This window comes from Neltuma alba, unplaced genomic scaffold, assembly GCF_004799145.2.
Source record: "Neltuma alba isolate B1F8T4 unplaced genomic scaffold, ASM479914v2 tig00012988_pilon, whole genome shotgun sequence".
In the NCBI taxonomy this organism is placed as follows: domain Eukaryota; kingdom Viridiplantae; phylum Streptophyta; class Magnoliopsida; order Fabales; family Fabaceae; genus Neltuma; species Neltuma alba.
In genome coordinates this window covers 249,464-274,621 of record NW_021637341.1, presented here as the reverse complement: position 1 = coordinate 274,621, position 25,158 = coordinate 249,464, and the positions used below count along the sequence as shown (strand labels likewise).

The window sequence follows — 25,158 nt, the reverse complement described above, 5'->3', positions numbered from 1 at the left end:
GGATCTCCACGTCAACAACCTAAGCTTCAAAACCATAGCCACCTCGACCTGTAACACTTTGTATCATAACAAAGAGCCATTAGTAAACCTATCATAATTAAACAACAGCAAGGACGAGAAGGCTGATATGCTCCTTGGTCCTCCAAAACTTAGTATAAAAGTCTAGAGCCAGATTAAGGACATGCTTGAAACTAGAAAAGAGACACCTAATATTTATATATGCAAATGAAACTCTAGTCCTAGCATTTAAATCTATACCCTAAACTAAAATATCACTTTCTTCTATGCATAGAGGGAGCCGATAACATAGTCATTGAAAGGAAGTGTTCTGTAAAAAAGCCTGAGACCTGGAAATGGTTAGCATGTACAGAAGTAGAATCTTGTGCTTGCTTCAGCTCTATCATCATCTAACTAGTCCTAAGAAGATTTGCGAATTTTGAAAGACAGAGTAAACACTTGAAATGTTAATCAACCTCAAGCAGCTATTGGGAAATATATCCAATGTGGAGAAGAAAAACTCAGTAGATAACGAGCTATAAGTTCTCATTTGCTTGCCTCATCATCTGGATTCATTATTATATCTATCTCGGGATGTGGTTATATCATTTTCAGATGATATGAGACTGTCTTCAGTTGATTAACAAACATGCATTAAAATACCTAATCCCACAGCTCGTCATCTAAAATATTAGCATTTAAATAAAACACAGTCAAAAGATTTGAAACAACTTAAAACAACCAATTCAACTCATGAAAGACTTGCCATTAAAGATCAGGATCAGTAACTTGGAAAACGAAATAAGACCTTGCAATGCCGATGAGTAACACTTCATATGGGAATCCTAAAGGTTAATCTTTTCTACCATTTACTTGCCTCAAAATAATTGCAGGTGTCTTCCCAAAAAACAAAGCACTCCATCAATTGCCTCTGGTTCCATGAAGAAACTCCCAATAACGAGTTAGCATATGATCCTTCGGCTCCACATCATTCCACATCCCAGTACAAAATATCGCATATGCATCAGCTGCATACCTGATCGAAATAGACTTGACGTTAGTTAGGATAGCATCAATTAGATAAAACTAGGTAAAATATACGAAAAATAAGGGAGAAAGCCAGTGGCATCATCCAACTTACCTGCCAACACCATGCAGTTGGGGCACATGCGTCCAATTTTCTCCTAAATACTCTCGAGAAAAGCGTTTTAACTGTTCTGTCCTTTTGTGTTGCAAACCTAGACTTCTAATTTCCTTTTCTAATACATTAGAAGGAACTTGAATGCATGTTTGTGCATCCGGACATAGATCAAAAAAATTTGAAATAATTCCTTTAACCTGCATTACAAAACTCTCTTTTATGAGTAATTATAGTACCGGCATTATGTCCCCTAAACAAAAATATTCTTCATTACTATGCTTTGAAAATTACCTTGCATATAATTGAGATATTTATGATCTCATCGAGTTTAAAAGAGCCTTCATCTTTTTAGAAGATTTAAGGAAATGATATTTTAACTGATATTAATTGAAATAGACTTATCACATATGAGCTTACATGTGTGAATTAAATATGTCCAAATTTAAATATCATAACACATGGAAACATCAATGACATTAAGATTCGAAGGAAAACACCAATCAAAATTAAATGGCAAAAAGGGGAGATGTGTAATTGTACCTGCTTTCCAGTGGTACAATTTAGCAGCATGCATATAGCCAACACCCTCCAAGGGTCATGAGCATGATTCTCTTGGATAAGAGGAGGCTCATATCGTGGGGGCTTCCAAGTGTTATCAGGAGCTTTTCTTTTGTAGGCATCCTTCTTTTTCTCATCAGCTCTAAGAGATTTGGGTTTTGACCTTTTCTCAACCACACTCTTTTTCTTGTCCAAACCATTCTTCTTAGCTACACCCACGCCCTTTTTCTTAACAACACCCTTCGAAAGAGGAGGCATGTTGGCTTTGTAGTTATTATTAACAGGTATTAGCCTGGATGGTGCAGTACGGGTAGCAAATCCCGGCTTCCATGGATCAACTTTGCCTCTACAGATAGAAGAGCAATGATTCGTTATTTTCCTAAGAATATTGATATCTCAAAGAAGCAGAGAGACAAACGACTTGTACATACGTGAATGCGAAGCGGGCGAAGGGATTTGAGGGATCATCCACACTAAAATCCTCCATTTGCCTAGCAGCAGCAGAAAATCATGTTTAAGACAAAGAAAAACATTTTGACAAGAGAAAAGATGAGAGGGTACCTGAGGCGATTGGAAACTTCTGGAAGACGACGGTGTCTTCAACTCTCCCTCCTCGAAACTGAAAGGTTAACTGCGAGTTGTGAATAGGAAGGCGGGGTCCGGCCAAATATGAAGATGGGATTCGCGCCTCAAATTGGGAACATGGCCATCTCCCTTTTTCATAATTTTTCAAAAACTCTTTAAAAAAATTTAGACCGTTCGATTTCAGACTCTTCTCCTGTTACTTTTCTTTTGCTTTTGTCCTTGAGGGAAAAAAAGAATTATAACTTATTTTTAATTATTTAAAAAAATTTGATGAAATATGGGATAAAAAATAATTCTATTCTTATATTATTTCAAGGATATTTGAATTATTTAGACTTATTATCATTGAAAATTTATTTAGATTTATTGATATTTTAGTATTTTTATTATTAGAATTACTTGTTTGAAAAAACCACTTTTGAGGTACTTATATTTTTTTTAATTTTTAATTTGATGCCTATGCATTTTTTTCTCCTAATTAAATCTTTATTTTTTTCTATTAACATTGTTAATCCTTACATAAAAACTAAAAACACTAATAGAACAACATTACAAGAACTAATATAGTTTAAAAAAATTAAATTAAATGATTTAATTAAGAAGAAACATATAGCTATCAAATCAAAAATTGAGAAAAAATTGAAGTTACCCCAATATGATTTTTCTTCACTTATTATTATCATTTTCATTATTATTATTATTTTAGTATGGATAGATCTAGATTTTCATATTACAATAGAGTGGAAATGTTGGAATATTGCAATTATATAGTTTTTTGTCTTGGCTTCCCTTCTGTGATTTAATTTCCTCATCTTCCTCTTCCTTGCCTCCTCTTACCTCTTCTCTTCCCCATTCCCTCTTCTCATTTTATATCAGAATTTCAAAGTTAAATTTTAAATTTTGAGTGTAATTTTTTTAAATTGCTTTTTCTGTATAATCCAATTAATCACATTTATAATTTAATTTTTCCTGTTAAAAAGTAGAGTCTGTCATTTTCACATAATTATGCTCCAGATTGTCTTTATCTTTAAAATGTGAAATTTGATCATTGATTTATAAGGGTCTATTTAGATTGGCAGTGGAAAAAGTAGTTTATTTCTAATATGACTTTTAGATAAATAAGATTGGGTAAAAGTTAAATTAGGTAAGTTGAATTGTGTTTGGATTAGAGCTTAAAAAAGTTAGTTTATAAAAATGAGATTGGTAAAAGGTTGTTTGGATTATGATTGAGTAAATGTAATTTTGTTTTAAAGTTACCAAAATAGATTGAGTTTTAATAAATAATGAAACATGATTAAAAAAATAATTTTACATAAGCTGTAATATCCCAAATATTATTAAAAAAATTAAATTAATTAAAATATATATTAATTTTACGATATAAAATAATATTTTATGATAAAATAATAATATTTTTTTTAAAAAAAAAACCCAGCTCTTTCCACCGAATTAGGTGTCATTTAAGAAGGAGAAGAATTTTGGAGAAGGGGTGTCATTTAATGAGAGAAGGAAAAAATAGAGATGGACAGTTGAGGTAAAAAAATAAATAGAGGAGGAGAGGTAATAGCGGAGAAGAGAAAAAAAGAGGTCCAGAAAGAGAGATCAAGAGAAAGACAGAGAAGTGTTAGCAGTTTGAAAGGTAATACAAGTTTTAGGAATCATATAGGTACATAAAAATATTTTTTATTAAAATTTATTTCTAAATATTTCCTATATATTTAGAGCTTTATATTAATAGTATTATTATAATATTTAGAGAAAATTTTGTGATTTGAGTATGGAATAAGTATTGAGTTTTGACAATATTTGACTGTAAAAATTTAAAGATACATTATTAAAAAATTTTAATCGATTTAGATTTGTCTATTTGTTATTCATGATATTTAAAATCAAATTTATTCTGTTAAAAAAAATATGTCATATATTATATATATATATCATATTTATACCGATTAAAATTAAGTTAATAATTTATTTGGGTTGCTTGATATATTATTGAAATTTTAATCAATTTATATTTATTTATTGATTGTTTTGAGAATTTTAAACTAAAATTTTATTTGAAAAATATATTATTCAAGATATATAGAATTTTTTTACCAATTAAATTTAAGTTAAAAAACTTATTTGGGTTATTTAATATAGTATTAATATTTTAATCAATTTAAAATGTAAAATAGGTTAAGGATATATTATTAGAAAAATTTTGAAGCAGGAAACTTAAATTATAAATTGGAATTCTTATAATGTTAGATAAAAACAATTTTTTTTATAATTTACATGAGTTATTTGGGTAGAGGAAAAATTGTTATATGAAGTAAGAATTTTTGGGTAGTAAATATATGTATATATATTAATAATAATAAATCCTATGTAATTTAGGTTATTTATTTGTATGTATATCAAATTGTATCTATATTATTTGTAGATTATCTTATACTTCGAAGTTTCGAATTTGAGCTCTTATTTCTCAAGCTGTGAGGTTAAGCTTGGAGTAAAGATAATCAGGGTTAATTTATTTTATATACATGCTTTAGATTGCAAGGTGTTTATTATTTTTTTATTTTCTCAAATTAATTTGTCAAAATAAAAACATAAATGTATCGAGATAGGGTTGTCAAAATTAAAACATAAATAAAAAAAGTTCAAAATAAAAACATAATTTGTCAAAATAAAAACATAAATATTTTGACAATCCTAAATTAATTTGTCAAAATAAATTCAATTTCTCAAATAGGACTAAAAATATAGACATAAATTATCTCTTGGTGAGAGATAGGATTGTCAAAAGTCAAAAACAGTTCAATGCCACTCTGCCCATAAAGAGTTGATAGATTTCCTTATATAAACCATTATTAAGGATTTGTTAGTGAATGGTCAAAGACTTTGGGTATGCGTAGAATATAAGGTTTTGAATTTCTTTTATTGGATAATAAAAAAATAAATTACTATAATGTATGCTGAGTTTAAACAAATATATACATATGTGAGGTGTATAATAATTAGTATGCGGTTTGGTTAAGGTTGGATTTTTCACACAAGCAACCGCCTTCTGTGTTCAGGGGGAATATAGAAAATAAGACACTGCATGATCACCATACTATAAGAACAATGGTCAAAGACTTTGGTTATGCGTAAAATATAAGGTCTTGGATCTGCCCTTGATGTGTCGGATAATTTGATTAGATATTAAAAGAATATTTCAATTAAATACCCAAGCAAAATTACGATATTTTGACTTGGTCAAACAATTTGAATTAAATCCAATCGTTTACTTTATAAATTAAATTAATTTATATTGTATGGATTAAATATATCTTAGAGATATATATTTAGAATCAATTAAGGTTGATTCTAGATTTAAATTCAAATTCATAATCTTATTATTTAAGAGACATTTGAATATTTGAATTCAAATTCAAACTAATAGATTTAGTGGATATTTTGCATTCTCAAAATATCCCCGACTAAAGCTATAAATAGAGGCCTACATTCATCAATTTAACTCACCTTAGTAGTTGAGTTTTCCTACTCTATCCTTTCTCTATCTCTAATATTCTCTCTTGTGTGGGCTCTACTATGTCACTTATGTTTAGACTCTAGTAGTCTAAACTTTGCATGAGTATTGGCAGATTAAGTCATGAAGCTTTGAAGGAATGACCTGGATCCGAACATGGATTCGACCTGATACACACTTTGTTTTCTATTTAATATTTCTGACATTATGAGTCATAATTGAGGGAAAATAAAAAGAAGAAAATTAAAAAAAATAAGAAACCCTAGTTGAAGTCTATAAATAGGATAGCAAGAGTTGACGTTGGGAGGATGATTTCCTTTTTTTTAAAAAAAAAAAAAGGAGGCAGTAAGAATTTCTGGGCAAAAGAGAGGCAAGAGGAAAAGGTAGAAAGGCTACACTAATTCTTCTAATGATCATCTTACGAGCTGGAAGGGAAGGATATTCTTACTCTAAGCAATAGTTGCTTTCATTGTCTACTTCGATTTGTGTTTTGATGAGCCCTTTTGCCAAGGAATATCCGTAAGGAGATTGAGGCATTCATACATCTTATCTCGCTTTCACCATGTGCACAAAATGCTCTCTAATGCCAATGAATGTATCAATGATATCGAGGCACACACACATAGAGCTCCAAGCGTGCTTTTCCTTCTTTATGCTCAAGTTTTTTAATTGATTTTTTCCATGATATTTCGTATGATCACTCATGGTTGACCAAACAATTTCGATCTTATTTTTGCCTCCTTTTCTTTTCGTTTTATGTTGCTAGAGTTTGTTTTGAATACATCTTTTATGAATATATTGCCTTGCTTTAATTTGACTCTTCATCTTTAGATGCCCTTTAGTGCATATGTTTCTCTTGCTTCTTTGTTTTCTTATTTTGTGGCTTGTGCGGTTTTATGAGTTAGAAGCTTTACAAGGTATGTGCTTGCTCCATCGCCTCTTAGGATTGTGGTATGTTTGTAAGAACCTCCATAATTAATGGTAAATAGACATTTTCAAAATGATAATTTATTTTTTAAAATCAATATATAGAAAAGAATTAGCCAAAAATATTTACGTAACCAATCAAATAAAAATCTACCATAATTAATATCCTTAACAGAGTAATAGCTACTATGCTAGAATAGTAAAGATAGTTAATGAAACCAGAAATAATCAACACTTGATTTTTCATGTATGTATCAAATCCATTCGCAATACTCTGGAATCTCAAAATACAATTAAGACCGGCTGTAAATGGGTTAGGGTCTTTAAAGCCCGTCAGAATAACAGTCACTAACGCCCATAACAATCACTATCAAAATAAAAGTAACATATATGTCTAAAAGGGCTCCGCCCAACAGTACAATCCCAGAATGCAACAGAAAAGTTAAAATTATGTTAAGTATAACTAAAAAGCCCTAAATTTTGGGAATATACATCAATCAAGGCATGTATAACAAAACAGAGGCTATACAGAGTGAAAAGGGAAACTCAAGCCTCGAACAACTTCCCTTTCAGACCAACACCTAACCCTCGTCTGAAAAAAATATTAAATAACCACGAGGTGAGTCAAATTGACCCAATAACCACAATTCCAATTCAACGAGTATACAGGGAGTGATTACAAGATAGTTAAGCAGGCAAAGTACAATTTCAAATAGCATATACGATAAACATCTTTACATAACATAATATATAATAATTCAAAAAGTAACTTACATGCACAGAACTTCATCAACCACCTTTATAACCTTCTTGTAACCTCTGACATAATCTATGGGTTATTCACACATAACAGGATTCGTCTCGTTTACAAGACTACACCAAGCTCTCCAATAATGAGGTGTAACTCGGCTAAAAGTTATAGAGCTCATATCGGACCATGGGTTCTCTTTCCTTGAAGTATGAAAAGGTTTCATATCCCTTGAACTGACCCTTGACCTGGCCAAAGGAAGGGTGATATTAAGGGCCCTAAAAATGTTAAAGCCAGTCACTGGGTGCCAAGTGGTGATTATACCACGTGGTATGAAATAACCAAACCTCCCACAATCATACTCCATCACAACCCGATACAGTTCCATGAGCAATTCAACAATTCAATTTCACACAATTCAATATTTATAAATTATTTCCATATTCAATACTTAATTTTGTTCAACATCAACAATACAATCTCCAGATAAAATAATTCATGCCCACTTAACTAACAAATTTGTCAAAACATAGATTTCATATTTTTATTCCACAAGTTTTATACATAAAACACTGTAACATATAATGATAACATTTATAATGTCAACATATGCTTATAATCACATCAACAAGCATAGAAGGTAAATTAGAAATGGTTATCTCAAGCTCTTGAAAGAAGAAAGAAAAAAAAAAAGGAGGCATCGAGACTCAAGAGCCCAACCCAAGCTCACTCTACAATAATGAATTTATAAACATATATTAATAAAAAAAACTAAGTAATATAACATTAAAAATAATTTATTAATTAAATCTCCATAATTGGCTTACTTTAAAAAATTATCTTTAGGAAAAATAATAATTCATCTATTCCTCCAAACATCCTTCCAAATTACAAATCATAAAATTTCTTAATTCTATTCCACTTATCAAAATTATTAATAAGGTAATTCCTTCCAAATAATCCAAAAATTTTCCAAAAGTGCTTACTTTAATTCTAAGAAAATAGCCATATATTAACCATTCCTCATTTCATCATTACAATCCTATTTCCTTCTTCCATAAATCACCTCTCACTCGTTACGATTATTAAATTTTAGCATTTCCCCCCAATTTACTCCAAAAACCCAATTTCCATTAGCTAAAGTCTCTCCAAAGATCATCAACATTCATATTTCAACAAAAATCCTCAAAATTCAAGCTTGAATCCTCAATATAACCTCCAATGAACTAAACTAAGAGATAAATTTCAAAATTAATATAATCATTAACATAAATCACAATTTTCCAACCAAACTCTACGAACTTACATTGCCTCAAATCAACCATCTAACTAAAAATCTAAGTCATAAGACTCTTATTTTAACCCCATAAGCTCTATTAATATCCTGATAATAAGTTAGAAACCTCAAAAATTAAAAATCTAACAAGCCCTAATAAATTTATTTTTCTGCCATAAACTTGGAAAATAAATAGAAGAAGTTAATTAGAAAAAGTAAGAAGAAAATAGCTTACCTAGACGACGTAGGTGAAACCAAGCAAGACCCTTTTCTCTCTCACACTCTCCACCTTCCTCTCACGATCACTCACTCTTGCGGCGAAATAGAGGAAAAGCGAAGACGAAGCACCAGAGGGTACTAGACGGAAAAAAATGAAGGGAAATGATAGTAGTGGATCCCGTGACCCACTATTCATTTCATTTAATACCTTTTAAAAACAAAAAAAGCCACGGCCCAAATAGGGGGATTACCCCATTCTTAGGATTGTTCACAGGACAAATCAGGACCGGGACAGGCCCATCCCGTTTCCGTCCCGATGAACAATAACGGGACAGAAAATCTATCCAGTGTCCCGGCCCGTCCCGAGATTGTCCCGATCCCGGTCGGGCGGGACGGGATCGGGACATCCCGAAGTTTTTTTTTTAAATTTTTTAATTTTTTTAATTATATTTTTTTGGGCTTAAACCTTATAAAAACATCTTTTTATTTTATTTTTTATTTGTTTGGGCACTTTTAAACAAAAGCTCAAAATATTACATATAATGGTCATTAAAAACTCTAAACAAAAGCTTTTAACACAATAAAAACTTGCTAAAATTCTAATCATCAATAATATCAAATCATTAACAAATATAAAAACTCTAAATAAATATATCCATAGTTTATACAATAGTCTCAAATTTTAAAAAAAATATAAAAAAAATGATATTATATAAATAGGATAAAAAAAATTTTAAAAAAAGGAACCAGGACAGGACCAGGACCGGGACAGGTCCCGTCCCGATCCCTTTTTTGTCCTGTTCCAGTTTGTCTTTTCGGGACGGATCCGTCCCGTCCCAATAAGACAGGGACCGAAACAGACCGCCCGGGATAGGCCGGCCTTGAACACCCCTACCCATTTCCCTCTTCAGGCAGTGGGTGGCCACTGCCACCCACACGCCATTTTTTTTTTATAAAAAGGAATGTTACATGTTGTAATAATTTTTATTGAGTAGTATTGCGTATCCAATGGCTTTTTATTTTCTTTTTGGCTTAAATAGTTGCATGAAATATTTCTCTTGATCTACCTTTTTGCCAACAAATAAATTTTTGATAACAGAAAAGCTTCTTTTTCTTATAAAAGAAATGATAAATAAAAATATTGTTTTCAAAAGAGTTTTATGCTGTGTGAGTGTTTATAATCTCCTCGCGTAAAATGGGTTATTCTTCCAGGTGAGATTATGGTAATGTCCTTAGGAAGTTAATCTAAAATGTTTTTTAAGAAAAAGGAATAACAGTTTTCTCAAAATGATTTCATGGCCTATGAGATTTTTAGAATCTCCTTAGGCAAAACTGATTAATTTTCCATGTGAAATTATTGAAATTTTCTCAATAAATTTAATCCAAAAAATTTTCAAAAAGCTTTCTTTTTCTTTAAATAAAGAAAAAAGAAATTTTTTTGCCAAATAAAAATACAAAGCCATAAAAATATTTTTTTATAAATTAAATAAATTTTTTTCTCAAAAAAAACACCAACCAAATAACACACATTCATACCCAAATTACATTGATTTTGATCCCTCTAAAGGATATATAAGCCCTAGGTTTTTATCTTAGGCTAAGTCTGGTTTTGCAAATAAATTATTTTTTCCCTTTTTGTCAATAAAAAGTTTTTTATTTTTATTTCTTTTTTAGGGTAATTAAAATGTAATAAAAAAAAAGGTCATATAAATTATGAGTAGTTGACTTAGGATAGCCATTCTCCTGAACAAGTATTATGGGGTGTCTAACACTTTCCCCGTACATAATTGACTCCCAAAACCCTGTCCAGTTTTCGTAAACCATGCCTTTTAGGTTTTCAAAATAAACTTTTCAAAATTTTGGTGCGACTCCTCTTTTTTTTGCCCTTTTATGAAAAGATTGGGATTCGTGCGCAACAATAAATTTGAAATGTTATATAAATTATTCAAATTTATACTTCAAAAGTTTTAAACACATCAGTTTAATTGTAAAAATAATAATATTTTAGGTTATTTCTCTGTTTTTTTTTGTTTTTCTCTGAATTAAATTCATGTAACTGTAAAAATAATAATAATTTAGGTATTTATTAGAATGAGGGGTAGAATAGTAAATAAAATTTATATCAATATAAATTTTAGTTAAAAGTAATATTTTAGAATCGTTTTTGAATATTTCTGTAGGTGTTAGCTAATTAGACTGAAATGTATATTTTTGTAACAGAGGGAAGGTTTGTATAATTGATTCAAACTAGAAAGATAGTCAGAGTATTTTACACTTTTTCTTATTTGTAACCAAAAACATTGCAATTTTGGTCCAGATAAAGGAGATAATGTTATATTCGTATGAATAAATTTGAATGTTAGAGATAAAAAATGAATAGAATGAGATGTCAAATAAACAACAATTAAGGATAATCTTGTGTATTAAGCGTGATAATTAAGCTTCACACCACGTTTAACAACAATGTTGCACAAGAAATATGTCTTTTAATGTAAGTCGTTAACATATTTCTCATTCTAATATAATGAATAGAATGAGAAATAGACTTGCAGTAACTCCTCGATTTATAAGTTATGTTATTTCTTGTATATTATCACCTTAGGATAAATTATATTTAATTGATTCACGTGTTATTGTGTTTTTGTGTTCTTTTATTTGTTATATTGTGGTATGTATGCTGGTAGTTGGTCAGAGGTCAAGGATCGCATGTGATCTGTTTTTTATGAATTTATTATAAAATATGAATGACACTTAATTATTACTATTTCAGTTTTGGAGCTATGCAATATGTTGTCTTATAGCCATGTTAGATGAGGTTGATCCTTTCTAACAAGGTTAGTATGTGAATGAGTTAAGAAAAGTTCCTTATCCATGGTAGTGTGTATGATTAGATCCTACACTTTTCTATTATGATAAATTTGAGTTTATTACTAGCATGGTTTAGATATAGAAAGTTATTTTTGGAAGTTAATCTTCAAAAAAAAAAAAGTAAGTTTATGGGCTATTTAGGAAGATTGTTTCAAGGATCGACTGTTGCTGTTTCTCCCTTCAAAAAGCCTTGCAATCGCAGATTTTCTGCTCCTTTGAATGTTGACTGAGATTAATAGAGGCATAGAAATATAAAGAAGAATAATTGAAAGCCATATCTTTTAAACTTTTTAGAGCAATCTTAAAAATTTAGAGATTTTAAAGAGACAAACGACAATATTTTTTAGTGATTCTTTTTTCATTTAAAAATAGACATTTCAAACTTACCAGTAATGCCTAGTTTGTAATTTTTGAGACCGATGAGGTTTGTTATGTATTTCAGAAGTTGAACATTTTTTGTCCATGTCAAAGAGGTTCACCAAGCATCGATAGGATGATGTGGCAGACAAGCATTTTATTAGCCTTCTTATGCCTCCATCCGAGAGCTGACTTGCATTGTCAAAACTTCACTACTGATGTACTCAATATATGGTACCTTGCCTTAGTCAATAAGTTTTAATCGACCTGTGCATCATCATTCGTTGATATTTCAAAAAGCACAGTGGAAAATATGAGCCCATACGCGTTTTCCTTATTAGGGAATACTCTTTGATCATTCCATGCTCAAGCTGACTTGGTCTGCAAGTTTCTGTGGAGAGAAAACATGACTTTGGTGGGACCAAAAAGAATAAAATTAACGAACATTTATATGAGTTGATGAACTTTGTTTCTTTCCCTCTTTTAGAAAATTCATGTATATTTTTGCATTCAATAAACTTTATGGTACCCATTATTCTTTGATGTAAACTTCATTGTTGAAAATACAATTTAAAACTAACTTTATAGGCCCCCTTAAAGGTGAAGTAACAGACATTAACAGCATGACGTCAGATACCCCTTTTGACGACTTCATGTATATTTCTACACCAGAGTAAACTTTACGATGCTTAATGTGTCCTGTCTTTAGGCTTACAAATTAATACTAAGCTAAACGTATATAGTATAGGAACAATTCAGGTCGATCTCTTGTGGAGTCAATTGAAAGCTTAGTTCCTAATTAATTAATTTTTGTGAAAAAATAACAAAAAGAGGGAAAAGAGAAAAATCTAAGAAAGATTTAAGAAAGAAGAAAATAATTGGTAAAAATAATTTTTTTCTTTTTGAGTAAGAGTAAGAAAAAGGAGCTTTAAGGAAACAATGTGGAAAATGTAGGAGATAATTACCAATGATGAAGCTTCCTAAGGATAAACCGCAGGCTAGTACAGTTCAAATGATGAGAAGTTACAATTAACTAAATCAAAATATCAACCTTAAGGATTATCAACAACAAAATCGGAATCACAGAGTTTGATACGAAAGTTACCAACTTGAAAATTATAACACCTCCTTTATTACCCCATTATACATCAATTGGAACCATTATAGCACATTTCCCAGTATTTTTGAGTGAAAAATTTCAGCTTCAAAATTTCACATTTAATTTTATCAATACACTATTCATATCAATTTAAGTCAACTTTGAAAATTCATAACTAATTCTAAAAAAATCGAAATGAGATGGTTCTAATTTTTACACGAAACTTGCTAAAAGTTCTATAAGAAAAAAAATATTCATTGGACTAAATTTCATCTAGAACAGTACCAAAAATTCAACAAAATACACTGTTCATATGGTCATTTTTCAAATTTTCAGGATTTTAACCCAATTTTGGAGGGGCATGACTCTTAGCATAAAATTCCCAATTTGATGGTTTACCTCTTAATTTAAAGCTAAAAATAAGATCTATTTGCTTGCAAAATATCATGTCCAAATTCTATTATTTGCTTATTATTTTATGTGTCACCATTTTACTTTTGATTTAGGCAATTTTATCCCCTAGTCACTTCTTTCTTAAATTTTGTATTCCTTTTTCCTTTTCCATACCCTTTAGGCATTCTACCACTCAATATTTCAACACTTGGGCATGTCATACCAATATAATTTACAACCTATTACCATTTATAATCTATTACAAACTTGGCATAAAATTTAGTAATACATCACATGACATTCCAAAATAACATAATAATCATCAAACTTCTCTATCCCAATACCAACTCCTTACCTTGATCCATGGATGAGCCACTCCCTATAAAGACATAATTTGATATAGGAGGGATGAGATTTCATAGAAATCTCAATAGCATTTAAATTACAATTATCATGCAAACCAAGCAAGTTATCATGCGACACATTATAGAATTTCAAGACATTCTCAAGTCACATAAAATTATACTTATTCTCATGCTAGGAAAAGAACATCAACACTTCCATATTAACACCAATCAATGCATTTGGCCAAAGCATAAATAACGATCATTCAACCAACCAATATCACAATACAAGTTGTAACAACCCCCCATAATAAGCGGTAAATAAACATTTCCAAAATGATAATTACTTCAAAAGGTTACCTATGGTAGGAAGAACAAAACTAATCAAATATAAATCTACCATAGTCATTAACAATTTATATTCTTAACAGAGTACTAGCTACTATTCTAGAATAATAAAGATAGTTAATGAAACAAGAAATAATCAACACTTGATTTTTCACGTATGTATCAAATCCATCAGCAATACTCTGGAATTTCAAAATACAATTAAGACTAGTTGTAAATGGGCTAGGGCCTTCGAAGCCCCTCAGAATAAGAGTTACTACAGCCCATAACAATCGCAACTAAAATAAAAGTCACATATGTGTCTAAAAGGACTCCGCCAAACAGCACAATTCCAAAATGCAGCGGAAAAATTAAAATTATGTTAAGTATAACAAAAAAGCCCTAAAGCTTGGCAATATACATCAACCAAGGCATGTATAACAAAATAGAGGCTATACAGAGCAGAAAAGAAGACTCAAGCCTCGGACAATTTCCCCTTGGGACCAACACCTGAACCCTTGTCTGAAAAATATTAAATAACCACAGGGTGAGTCAAATTGACCCAGTAACCACAATTCCAATTCAACCAGTATACAGGAAGTGATTACAAGATAGTTAAGCTAGCAAATCACAATTTTAAATGAAATATAAGATAAACATCTTTACAGAAAACAATATATAATAATTCAAAAAGTAACTTGCATGCCTAAACTTCATCAACCATCTTTATAACCTCCTTGTAACCTCTGATAGAACCCATGGGTTATTCACACATAACAAGATTTGTCTCTTTTACAAGACGGCACCAAGCTCTCCAGTGATGAGGTGTAACTTGGCTAAAAGTTACAGAGTTCATATTGAACCATGGGTTCCCTTTCCTTGAAATATAGAAAGGTGTCATGTCCCTTGAGCTGACCCTTGACCTGGCCAAAGGAAGGGTGATACCGAGGGTCCTAAGAATGTTAAAGCCAACCACCAGGTGCCAAGGGGTGGCTATACCATGTGGTATAAAATAACTAAACCTCTCACAATCATACTCCATCACAACCCAATACAATTCCGTGAGCAATTCAACAATTCAATTTCACACAATTCAATATCCATAAATTATTTCTATATTCAATGCTCAATTTGTTCAACATCGACAATATAATCTCAAGGTAAAACAGTTTATGTCCTCTTAACTAACAAATTTACCAAAACATAAATTTCATATTTTTGCTCCACACTTTTTATACATAAAACACTATCACATATAATGATAACATTTACAATATCAATATATACTTATAATCACATTAACAAGCATACAAAGTAAATTAGAAAGTGGTTACCTCAAGTTTTTGACACAAGAACTAAAAGTAGGAGGATTCAAGACCCAAGAGCCCAACCAAAACTCACTCTACAATAATAAATTTATAAACATGTATTAATATAAAAAGACTAATTAATATAGCACTAAAATAGCTTATTAACTGAATCCCCATAATTGGCCTATTTGTTTTAAAAAAATTATCTTTAGGAAAAATAATAATTCATCTATTTTTCCAAGTAACAATTTCTAGTACATTCCAACTCTATTTCTCTCATTCACATTATTAATAAGGATAATCCCTTCAAATCATCCAAAAATATCCAGAAAGTGCTTACTTTAACTCTTAAAAAAATAACCATATATCAACTATGTCTCCAATCATTATTACAATTCTATTCCCTTCTTCCATTAATCATTCCCCATTCATTAGAATAAATAACTTATAATATTTTTCCTAATTTATTCAAAACACCCAACTTCTCAACTTATAAAATTGAGGGACCTGGAAGCTGCACGAAACTGGGCCCTTATTGGGCTCAATGTGGGCCCCACAAATGGTTTGGGCTGGCTGAAAAAGATGGCCCATAATCCAAATCAAAATCACAAACCAATTTGAAACTTTATCAGTTACTATTCATTAGTAACGTTCTATAATTTTTTCAGACCTCTAAAAATTGATTTATCTTCATGATAAGTCACCTTTTAATATGATAACATGATCTGAAAATTTTTAGAATTTTTTGCCACCTCTAGATATTTATTTTGAATTTTCTCCTATTAGACCTCTATTAGTGTCATTGCGGGAAAATAAATTCTCTAAAATTAATTCCTAAACTTCCAAGGCCTAAAATCAATTTTATAAATTCAAATAAATATTTATATGAATTATACACCTTTTTTTCAAATTTATTAAAGCCTCTAACTAATTAAAATAATTATTTTCCTCTTATTTTCTAATATTTTAAAAAAAGCCTCTGTTTATGGAAAATTTCATAATAATTCATTTTCACCGTAATTTCACCTTTCGGGCCTCAAATGAGCTTCTAAAACCTCTAATCTACACTTTTTCTATTTTTTAGGAATTTTCTAAAATTTTTCTCAAATTTTCCGGTTTTACCTTTCCTAGACTGATAATTACGAAAATGCCACCCGGATCTTATTGAGGTTTCACATCAAAAGTTGTTTTGTCTCCCCATCTAGTTTTTACATTGACTCTTATCCTAATTTTTTATTCCCTATATCCAAGTAAAATTTTTTGAGATGTGACAAAAATAAAAGTCTCAGATATGAAAATTCAAAACCTAAAACCCTAAGAAATCATTAAATTCATAAAAAGAAAATCAAATAACAACTTCCTAGATAAAACCTAAAGCTTAATCCTTAAGATTCATCCCCAAGAAAGAAGGGGAACTAGCCACTCATGTGGCTAGAAGACGACAACATTGTTGAGAGAGGGAATGGCACCACAAATCTATATGCTCATGCGATATGTTCTGTGAGTGCAGCATGTTCCTCATCTGCATCTCAGTCCTTTTTTTATAGCCTAAGAGATGTGTTCCTTTAGGTAACCTAAAAAGGTAGAGGTGTAAAGATAATCGAGATAATATAATTTAAATCTTTGATCTTTGATCTTGATGAATCTTTAGCCTCTTCCTCATCTTTCTTGCTTCATCTTTCTTTTTTCTTGAATATCTTTGTATTTTCTTCCTCATGAGTGGCTTGATTTCGTAGGAATAATCATTTGAATTTTGATATGAATTTGATAAGGAGATATTTCCTTTAATTTGATTAGTCATTATATTTAATTAAATAAGAGATATTGTGGGATATTAAATCTTTTGCTTAATTAAATATAATGGCTACGCAAATTAATTAAAAGATTGATGATCTTAGAAGTTACCAACAAGCCCCTCATTAATTTATGTGGCACCTTCCTTGACTTGTTGAGGAAGTAGCTTTATGAAATCACCGCTCTACCCTTCCTTAATGTGAGCTGCTTTTTTGAGCTACGTGGCCATGAAAGTACTTACAATTTAAGTGATGGTTTAAGGGCCAAACTGAAGAGCATATGTGATAAATTAATATGAATGCGCTCTAACCATATTGTAGATTGGCTCCATTACAGTCTTAAAAGCCCCAAACGTCATAGATGCCCCACGCCTGCGTTTTTAACACTTTTAAGTCCATCATCAATCCTTGCAACAATGTTTGGGTTTTATGTCAATGTCTTCAACCCTAGCCTATGAACCTCTTTGGAATATCTTCGAACCAAACAAGGAACTACCTTTCATCCACATAGATAAATCCATCAAAGAGAAATTATAAATAAGATAGACAAATAAAACCCTTTTATTATTTATTCCATTTAATTGCGTTTATTGTATTTTTCCTTTATTTGCTGTAATAGATATAAAATTATATAATAAAATGGGAATTCATCAATGCCTAATGCTTCTTAAGGTAAATTTTATTGTCAAAATTGTACCTTAACTCAAAAAGTTAACTTTTGTCCCAAAAAAAATAAGTCTAATACTTTAAACTATTTATCATTTTTAAGTGACCATAGCTTCCCATTTCCATGTAAAATAGTTTAACATAAATGTCATCCACATCATATCCTACATCAGCTTTTGTTTTGCACAAAATAATATCATTAAATTAATAAAGATTAAAAAACACGAAAATGAATGGATATGGGGCAACATTTGAAGTTATTAAATTTCAAATAAAACATAGCAATACATATTTAAGGATCATATTACCCGTTGGTAGGGCATGGTAAATCCACAGCATTTCAGTAATTCACCTTGCCTATTATTCATCCAATTATCAATTATTAAATATGACTAATGTTTGTTATGAATGACCTATTTACTTATTAAATGAAAGTTGTTTTTAACCAATGAAATATAATCAAAACCTATGCAAATATTGTGATACTCAATGCTTGAACTTGCAGTCAAATCTAAGGAGTTTGCTTGTATAAATGTTTTCATCATACTATTAATATATTTTAATGGCTCAGTGGTTACCCATAATTTTGAAATGCATGTGGTTTTGGGATCAGCTCCCACATTCACCACTTGCCTAAAGATATTCCTTCTATTAGCGGGAGGCTGTGGAGCTAGCCAACCACTTATGTGATCGCTGAGGGGGTGGGGAACTATTTTCTATTTTTTCCCCCTTAAATTTCAAACTAATTTAGGTTATAACATTTTTTTTCTGGAATTATGCATATTGAGATACTCTTTTGGGAATTTCACAATTTCAAGGTTCTTTACAGGTGATTTTTTCAAATGAAAAAAAATAAAAATAAAACAGGAGGAAAGAGATTAAAATAAAATAAGGTAAACTAATCCGTTTAATTTCAAAATCATAAATCATTATTATCGTTTATTTTTATCCTAAATTAAAAATTTATATTTTTGTTTAAAAGCTATAATATCCACAAGGAAATCCTCGAATGATTCACAAAATTAATTCCCTAAAACTACTTTCCTCCCTTATCCAAACAAATTAGAGCCCATTTTCTCCCTATTTTCCATCCTTGTTTACTCTCCATCCAAATAATAAGCTAGGTTAAGTTATTTATATCTATTATGTTAAGCTTTCCAATTTCACATAACCATGTTTTTTTTATTTAAACTTATAATAAAATGATATTAAATGCTAATATTTTAAAAATAAAACACATAGCAATAAATGATTAGAAAACGTGACATAATGAATATGATATAAAGCACTTGACCTAGTTCACCAGGGGAAAAAAAAAAAAAAAGACTTCACCTAAGTGTTGTCCTATATTATGCATAAAATTACACAGTTTTTTTTCCAATGATAAAATTACATTTTGTAAAATTATTTTCACGCGGTTTGTACTTGTTCTTAATGGGTTTATATGGTCCATAACAAACCAGCAACAATAAATTTCAAAGGAGCAAGCGTGAGGACAGACAAAGGGTTAGCCCCCCCCCCCCATACTGTTCTATGGAAAAAACTTTTCCTTGCAAGATATAATATTTATTCTTATAAGAAAAAAGAAAAATATTTATCTAAAAAATATAGATAGTAATTAGATTAAGTTCTTTAATTACATATAGCCATGTGACCTATTATTTTCATGCGGCTTTATTATAGTTAAAAAATAGGTCACATGACCATGTATGAATACATAGTAAATATAAAGAATTTGATATAAGTATTGCCTAAAAATTTCTACCTATCGCTAGCAATTTTATAATGATTCAAATTTAAAAATATGGCAAAATAATAAAAATTTTACTATGAAAACAAATAAATTGTGAAAGCTATATTTCAAACCTTGAAATTTGAAATCATCTTATCAACACGGCAAATATATGTTTTGTGTATATATAAATTTTAATTTTATGAAATAAAATTCTAACCACCAAAAAAAAAATCTTTAACATGGAAGATTAAATAAATCACCGGTTTGGTTAAAAACTTAAAATAGATTTACATTGAGATGATAATAAGTGATAAAAAATTTCACAGATAAATATTTTTATTTTCAAATCAAAATTTTAAAATGTGATTTTTCCACAATTGAAATAATCGACACTTACAACTAAGTTTTTTTTTTTATACATTTTTATCATCAGAATTTGAAATTATTTTAATCATAAACGTATTTTTCAATTTTTTTAATATTAACAATTAATGTTTATCACGAATAAAAATGTTCGACTTAATAAAAAAGACTGGCCGTATAGTTGAATTTTTTTCCTTAGTGGTTTTTTTTAACCTGGAATTTTTTCATGGTTATATTAAATATTTTTGCTTTTCCTAAAAATTTCCATTATTTTCATATTTAAAATAAGATCAAACAATTTAAAATTTTCTAAACGATCTTTTAAAAAGAAATATATTTCCATTCAAAGACAGGAAGCTTTCTCTTTACTCTTCACCCCATGTTTGGATGAAGAGAAAATGGAAGAGGCAAAAAATGAAGGAAGAAAATGAAAGAAGAGACAAGTTTTTTTCTATTTGGATGAGGAGAGAAAGGTGAGAGAAAAAATGGGATGTGGCGCTTACATTATTTTTGCTTCAACTTTTCTTTCCACATATGAAAAAAAAATGAGAAGAAAACTCATATTTTCCATATGCCCTCCTCAAATATAGTTAAATAATATCACATTCAACCTTTAATGCAAGTTTTTCCTTTTATTTTTACTTATGACTATTTTATAATTCAACAAAATTATCTCATTATGTTGTGGCCAAAATTAGAAGCTACACATGAACTCCATTCTTTCACATTCAATGAAAAATGTAGAAAATTCATGCAAATATATATATATAATTTCTTCATCTCTTTTGACTTTTATATTAAATTTTTAACTATTTATTAATAATCTTAAATAATACATTATTTATTTATTTCATTTTATTTATGTTTGATTTAAAAAAAATGATCCACTTTTTTTTATTTTTATCTTTAAAAAGAATAGTTTTTTACTAAATTATTTGGCTTTTAAATATAATCACATGATAATAAATTTTTATCAAGTAATTTGATTCTAAATTATTTAATGATATTGTCGTTAATATGATTTTTTTTATTAGGATAGCTAATTTGATTTATAGCATGATATATTTTGATATGAAAATAGGGGTATTTTAGTCATTTATATATTTGTTTATTTTCTTTCTTAACCATTTTCTCTCATTTATCCAAACAGAAAGAAAGGTAACATTTTCTCTCCATTTTTTCTTCTTCTATTTTCTCTCGTCTCAACTTTTATTCCCATTTAAACAGAGTATTAGGGGTAGGAGATTGATTTTGGAAAATGTTTATCTTTTCATTGAAAGGATGATTTTGTCCTTATTAGGTCATACACTTTTTTTATTCCTTCAATCTTAAATATAAGATCTATTTTATAGTACAACTTTATACTACAAAATGTGTTTTATATTTAGGACCAGAGGAGTAATTTTTATTTCTCAATGCGCTTTAAATTTCTAATAAAATAAAAAAATAAATTATACAGATTTTCTTTGAATTTTTTAAAATTGTGTGTGTAATAAATTATCTAATAATCTAAATTTTTATAAAATTATATTACTTTTATTTTTAATTAAAATTTTTGATGGTCTTAAAAACAGAATTTTATTTTTATAAAGAAAATAGAAATTTAATTTAAATTTGACTAAACAATGTTTGCATATTTTTTAATTCATTTTTATATTACTTGTAAACTTTTAAAAAAATCAGGTTTAATTTAGTAAATTTTATTTTCATATCAGTTTTAAAAATAAAATGTAGGAAGAAATATATGAGAAAATATAGGAGGTTTGAATAGGAACGATGTGGTATTTTTAAATTTATACTTGCATATCTGGTTCATTTAAATAATTTTAATTTTTTATGATACTCTTCCATAAACATGACTCCTCATTTGTCGTTCTCTCTAATTCTCCCAAATAAAAATAATTGACACTTAAATTAAGTTTTGTAGCATTTTTTATCATCAGAATTTGAAATTATTTTAATCATAACGGTATTTTTCATTTTTTGAATATTAACGGTTATTATTATTCGCAAATAAATTTGTTCCATTTAATCAAAATGACAGGCTGTCTAGTTCAAAATTTTTCCCTCATAGTGTTATTTTACTTGAAATTTTTTTTCCGATTAAATTAAAATTTTGGACCTTTTCATAAACCTTTTCCTTTACTTTTTATATTTAAAAGAAGACCAAACGCCTTTTTTTTTTGGTTTATTGTTCTCAAAACAATTTTATAAAAAAATTTTAAAACAAATTTTGAAAAAATTGTTTGGAAAATAATTTTTTTAAAAATCACATTTGAAAACGAATTAAAAAATTACACTTGGACAAGTGGTAGTTGTCACATGAAATTTTTTTCTTGTTAAATTAAAATTTTGGTCCTTTTCATAAATTTTTTTTATCTTTTATATTTAAAAGAAGATCAAACAATTTAAAGGCTTGTTTATTTTTTTTCTTTGTTTTCTTATTCTCAAAAGAATTTTATAAAATTGTTTTTTAGAACAAGTTTTGAAAATAAATTTCTTTGCAAAATAATTTTTTAAAAATCCACATTTGAAACAAAAATATAAAAAAAAATCATACTTGGAAAAGTGGTAATTATCACCGGTAATGATACGCAGTGGGTGATAGATAAGAAGAAAAGAAAATTTTTCTAATTTTTCAAAAAAAAAAAACACAAAAGCATGAAAACGTGTAAAATTTGTTGTGATTTTCTAATTTTTAAAAATACATTACTGTTTTTTTTGTGTTTTTACAACAATCAACTAAAAACAAAATACCAAACAAATTTTTTTCCCTAAATAAGCCCTAAAATTTTCGAAGTGATCTATTAATCTCATTTTGGGAAATACTAGTATTTAGGGGGAATTGCAACCAAGTCCTAATAAGGTAATTTAATTACTTCAAGGTCTATCGACAACTGGTGAGACTTTTTATTAATTTTTTTTTCTTTTGAACCTCAAGATAATTCTCCGTGGTATTTATCTTTGTTAAAGGACAATTTTGCCCTTAATAGGTATGCTCATTGGCATCTTTTTATCTTCTGCCGGACCCATTTTGCTTGTTTCAAGTTCACGGTGGCAAAGGAGCTGTCTTGTTCCCAACAAGAACCCTCCTCGTTAATCGCAGTATCGTCTTCCCACATTCTTGGTTTCTTAGATATGCGTTAATCGATATTCTCTCTGTGTTGGCTTCTGCCAATTTTTTTTAATCTTATTATTGTTAGTGGCAGTCTCACCCAAGAGGGGGTGAATTGGGTGAGTTATAAAAATCTTGCATATTAAAACAGTAAGCTAAATAGAAACAGAGAGCGTGAGTTAGAGTGATTTCACCGTAGAGAGTGGACACAGAATTTATACTGGTTCGGTCTCAACCACTTGACCTACGTCCAGTCCTTAGAACACCTCTGAGAATTTCACTATACTCCAAGATTAATCGGGCTCTTGGTGTCATGGTACAGCAATTGATTCACTCAATCACTCCCCCTTACTATCTGTAAGATTATAAACCCACTCAAAAGTCCACACTCTTGAGTTTCACTCAGAAAGTAATTGAAGATGATAGATAAAGCTCTCTCGCAAAGTAAATAAATGAGAATCATTGAAGCTCAATATTATCAAGAACAGAGTATTGAATGCAACAGTAAATTATTAGCAGAAGGCAGCTTGCGTATTCAATTGTTGCATTCAATTCTTCTTCACACCTTTTATAGTTGAGGAAGTTTAGTAACCGTTAGACGGAAGAGCTTCTAGCTGTTGAGAGTTCGGTTGCGTGTTTTTCCAGTTGCAACGGTTCTCGCCATTAATGCTTCTGACATGGTAGGTAATAGGCTACTAAGAAACTGTTGGATAACCGTTGAACTTTTCTCTGCAATCTGTAACAATACTTTAATCAATTAAGTTTTCCTTGCAGCGTAAGACTCAAGAACACAACTGAACAAATGAATATTGATTTATTGAAAAATAGAATCAATCAGTAGTTGATAATATTGAACATGAAATGAACATCCTTGATTGAAGTCATGATCAATGATTGATTGATCGATCATTCAAAGTGAGAACTTTTAAAACCGGTAACTACATTCATTGATTAAGAGATGGATTAATCATTGATCGATCAAGTGATCGAAAAGTAAAAAGAATGACTTCAAGAAAAAAACATGTAAAGAACAGTCTCAAGATCACTTTCTGTTTTGAGATCTTTAAAATAGAGAATTAAGATAATCAAGAAGGTTGAGAAAAGCTCGAAGAGAAATAATCAACGTATTTTGATAGTTATTGTAACCGGTTGAAATAAGTCAATGATCGATCAAATGATCGATAAATATTTGTTCGATCATGTTGTCGATAAAGCTGAGAGGTAGAAATAGATTTCCAAGGAGTAATGATCGAGTAATTTATCGATAAATAGATGATGAATAAACTTATCGATAAATGATAAAGAAAAATATATTCAGTGAAAACACAGACTATATAAATTATCAAATAAATTATCGATTAAGGAATGATCGATCAAGTGATTGATAAAATAGAACATAGAGACTTAGTCCTGTAAAGACAAAAAACTGATTTATCGATCACGTTATGTGAAAATAAAGCATACATGTAAATGAGTGATCGATCATATTATCGATAATTGGATTATCGATAAGGTGATCAAAAAACCATAATTTAAAGACAAGATACTGATGATCGATCATTTGATCGATAATTTACTGATCGATCAAGTGATCGATAAGCCACAAGGATAACAACCTGCATATTGAGTGGGTTATAAAGCAATTTTCAATCACGTTATCGAAAAATCACTGATCGATAAAGTGATCGATAAATGGTGATTAAGACAAAATACAAAGTAAGTAGAGCACTTTACCATTTATCTGTCTCCTCATCGATGATCTATTTATCGATCATGTGATCGATAAAAGTTTACCAGACTTGTGTCCCATTATCTGACAG

The 25,158-nt window shown here is 29.5% G+C and overlaps 1 protein-coding gene across 1 annotated transcript; it reads right to left on the bottom strand.

The window, feature by feature from the left end:
- Nucleotides 1-880: 880 nt before the first annotated feature.
- Nucleotides 881-2,291, bottom strand: LOC114733205 (methyl-CpG-binding domain protein 4-like protein). The gene is made up of 5 exons (XM_028920620.1): nucleotides 2,258-2,291; nucleotides 2,128-2,187; nucleotides 1,679-2,042; nucleotides 1,139-1,335; nucleotides 881-1,033 (listed from the first exon to the last, which is right to left on the bottom strand). Exons 2-5 carry the CDS (start codon nucleotides 2,181-2,183, stop codon nucleotides 919-921), a joined length of 732 nt encoding a protein of 243 aa, XP_028776453.1. The 5' UTR covers nucleotides 2,184-2,187; nucleotides 2,258-2,291; the 3' UTR covers nucleotides 881-918.
- Nucleotides 2,292-25,158: the final 22,867 nt, after the last annotated feature.

Bases quoted from the DNA above. Each gene is read 5' to 3' on its own strand.
- LOC114733205 (XM_028920620.1), bottom strand. From the start codon at position 2,183: ATGGAGGATTTTAGTGTGGATGATCCCTCAAATCCCTTCGCCCGCTTC. The intron at 2,043-2,127 runs GTATGTACAAGT...TTCTATCTGTAG, and splicing joins TTCGCCCGCTTCGCATTCAC to AGGCAAAGTTGATCCATGGA. The intron at 1,336-1,678 runs GTACAATTACAC...TTTGTAATGCAG, and splicing joins ATTGTACCACTGGAAAGCAG to GTTAAAGGAATTATTTCAAA.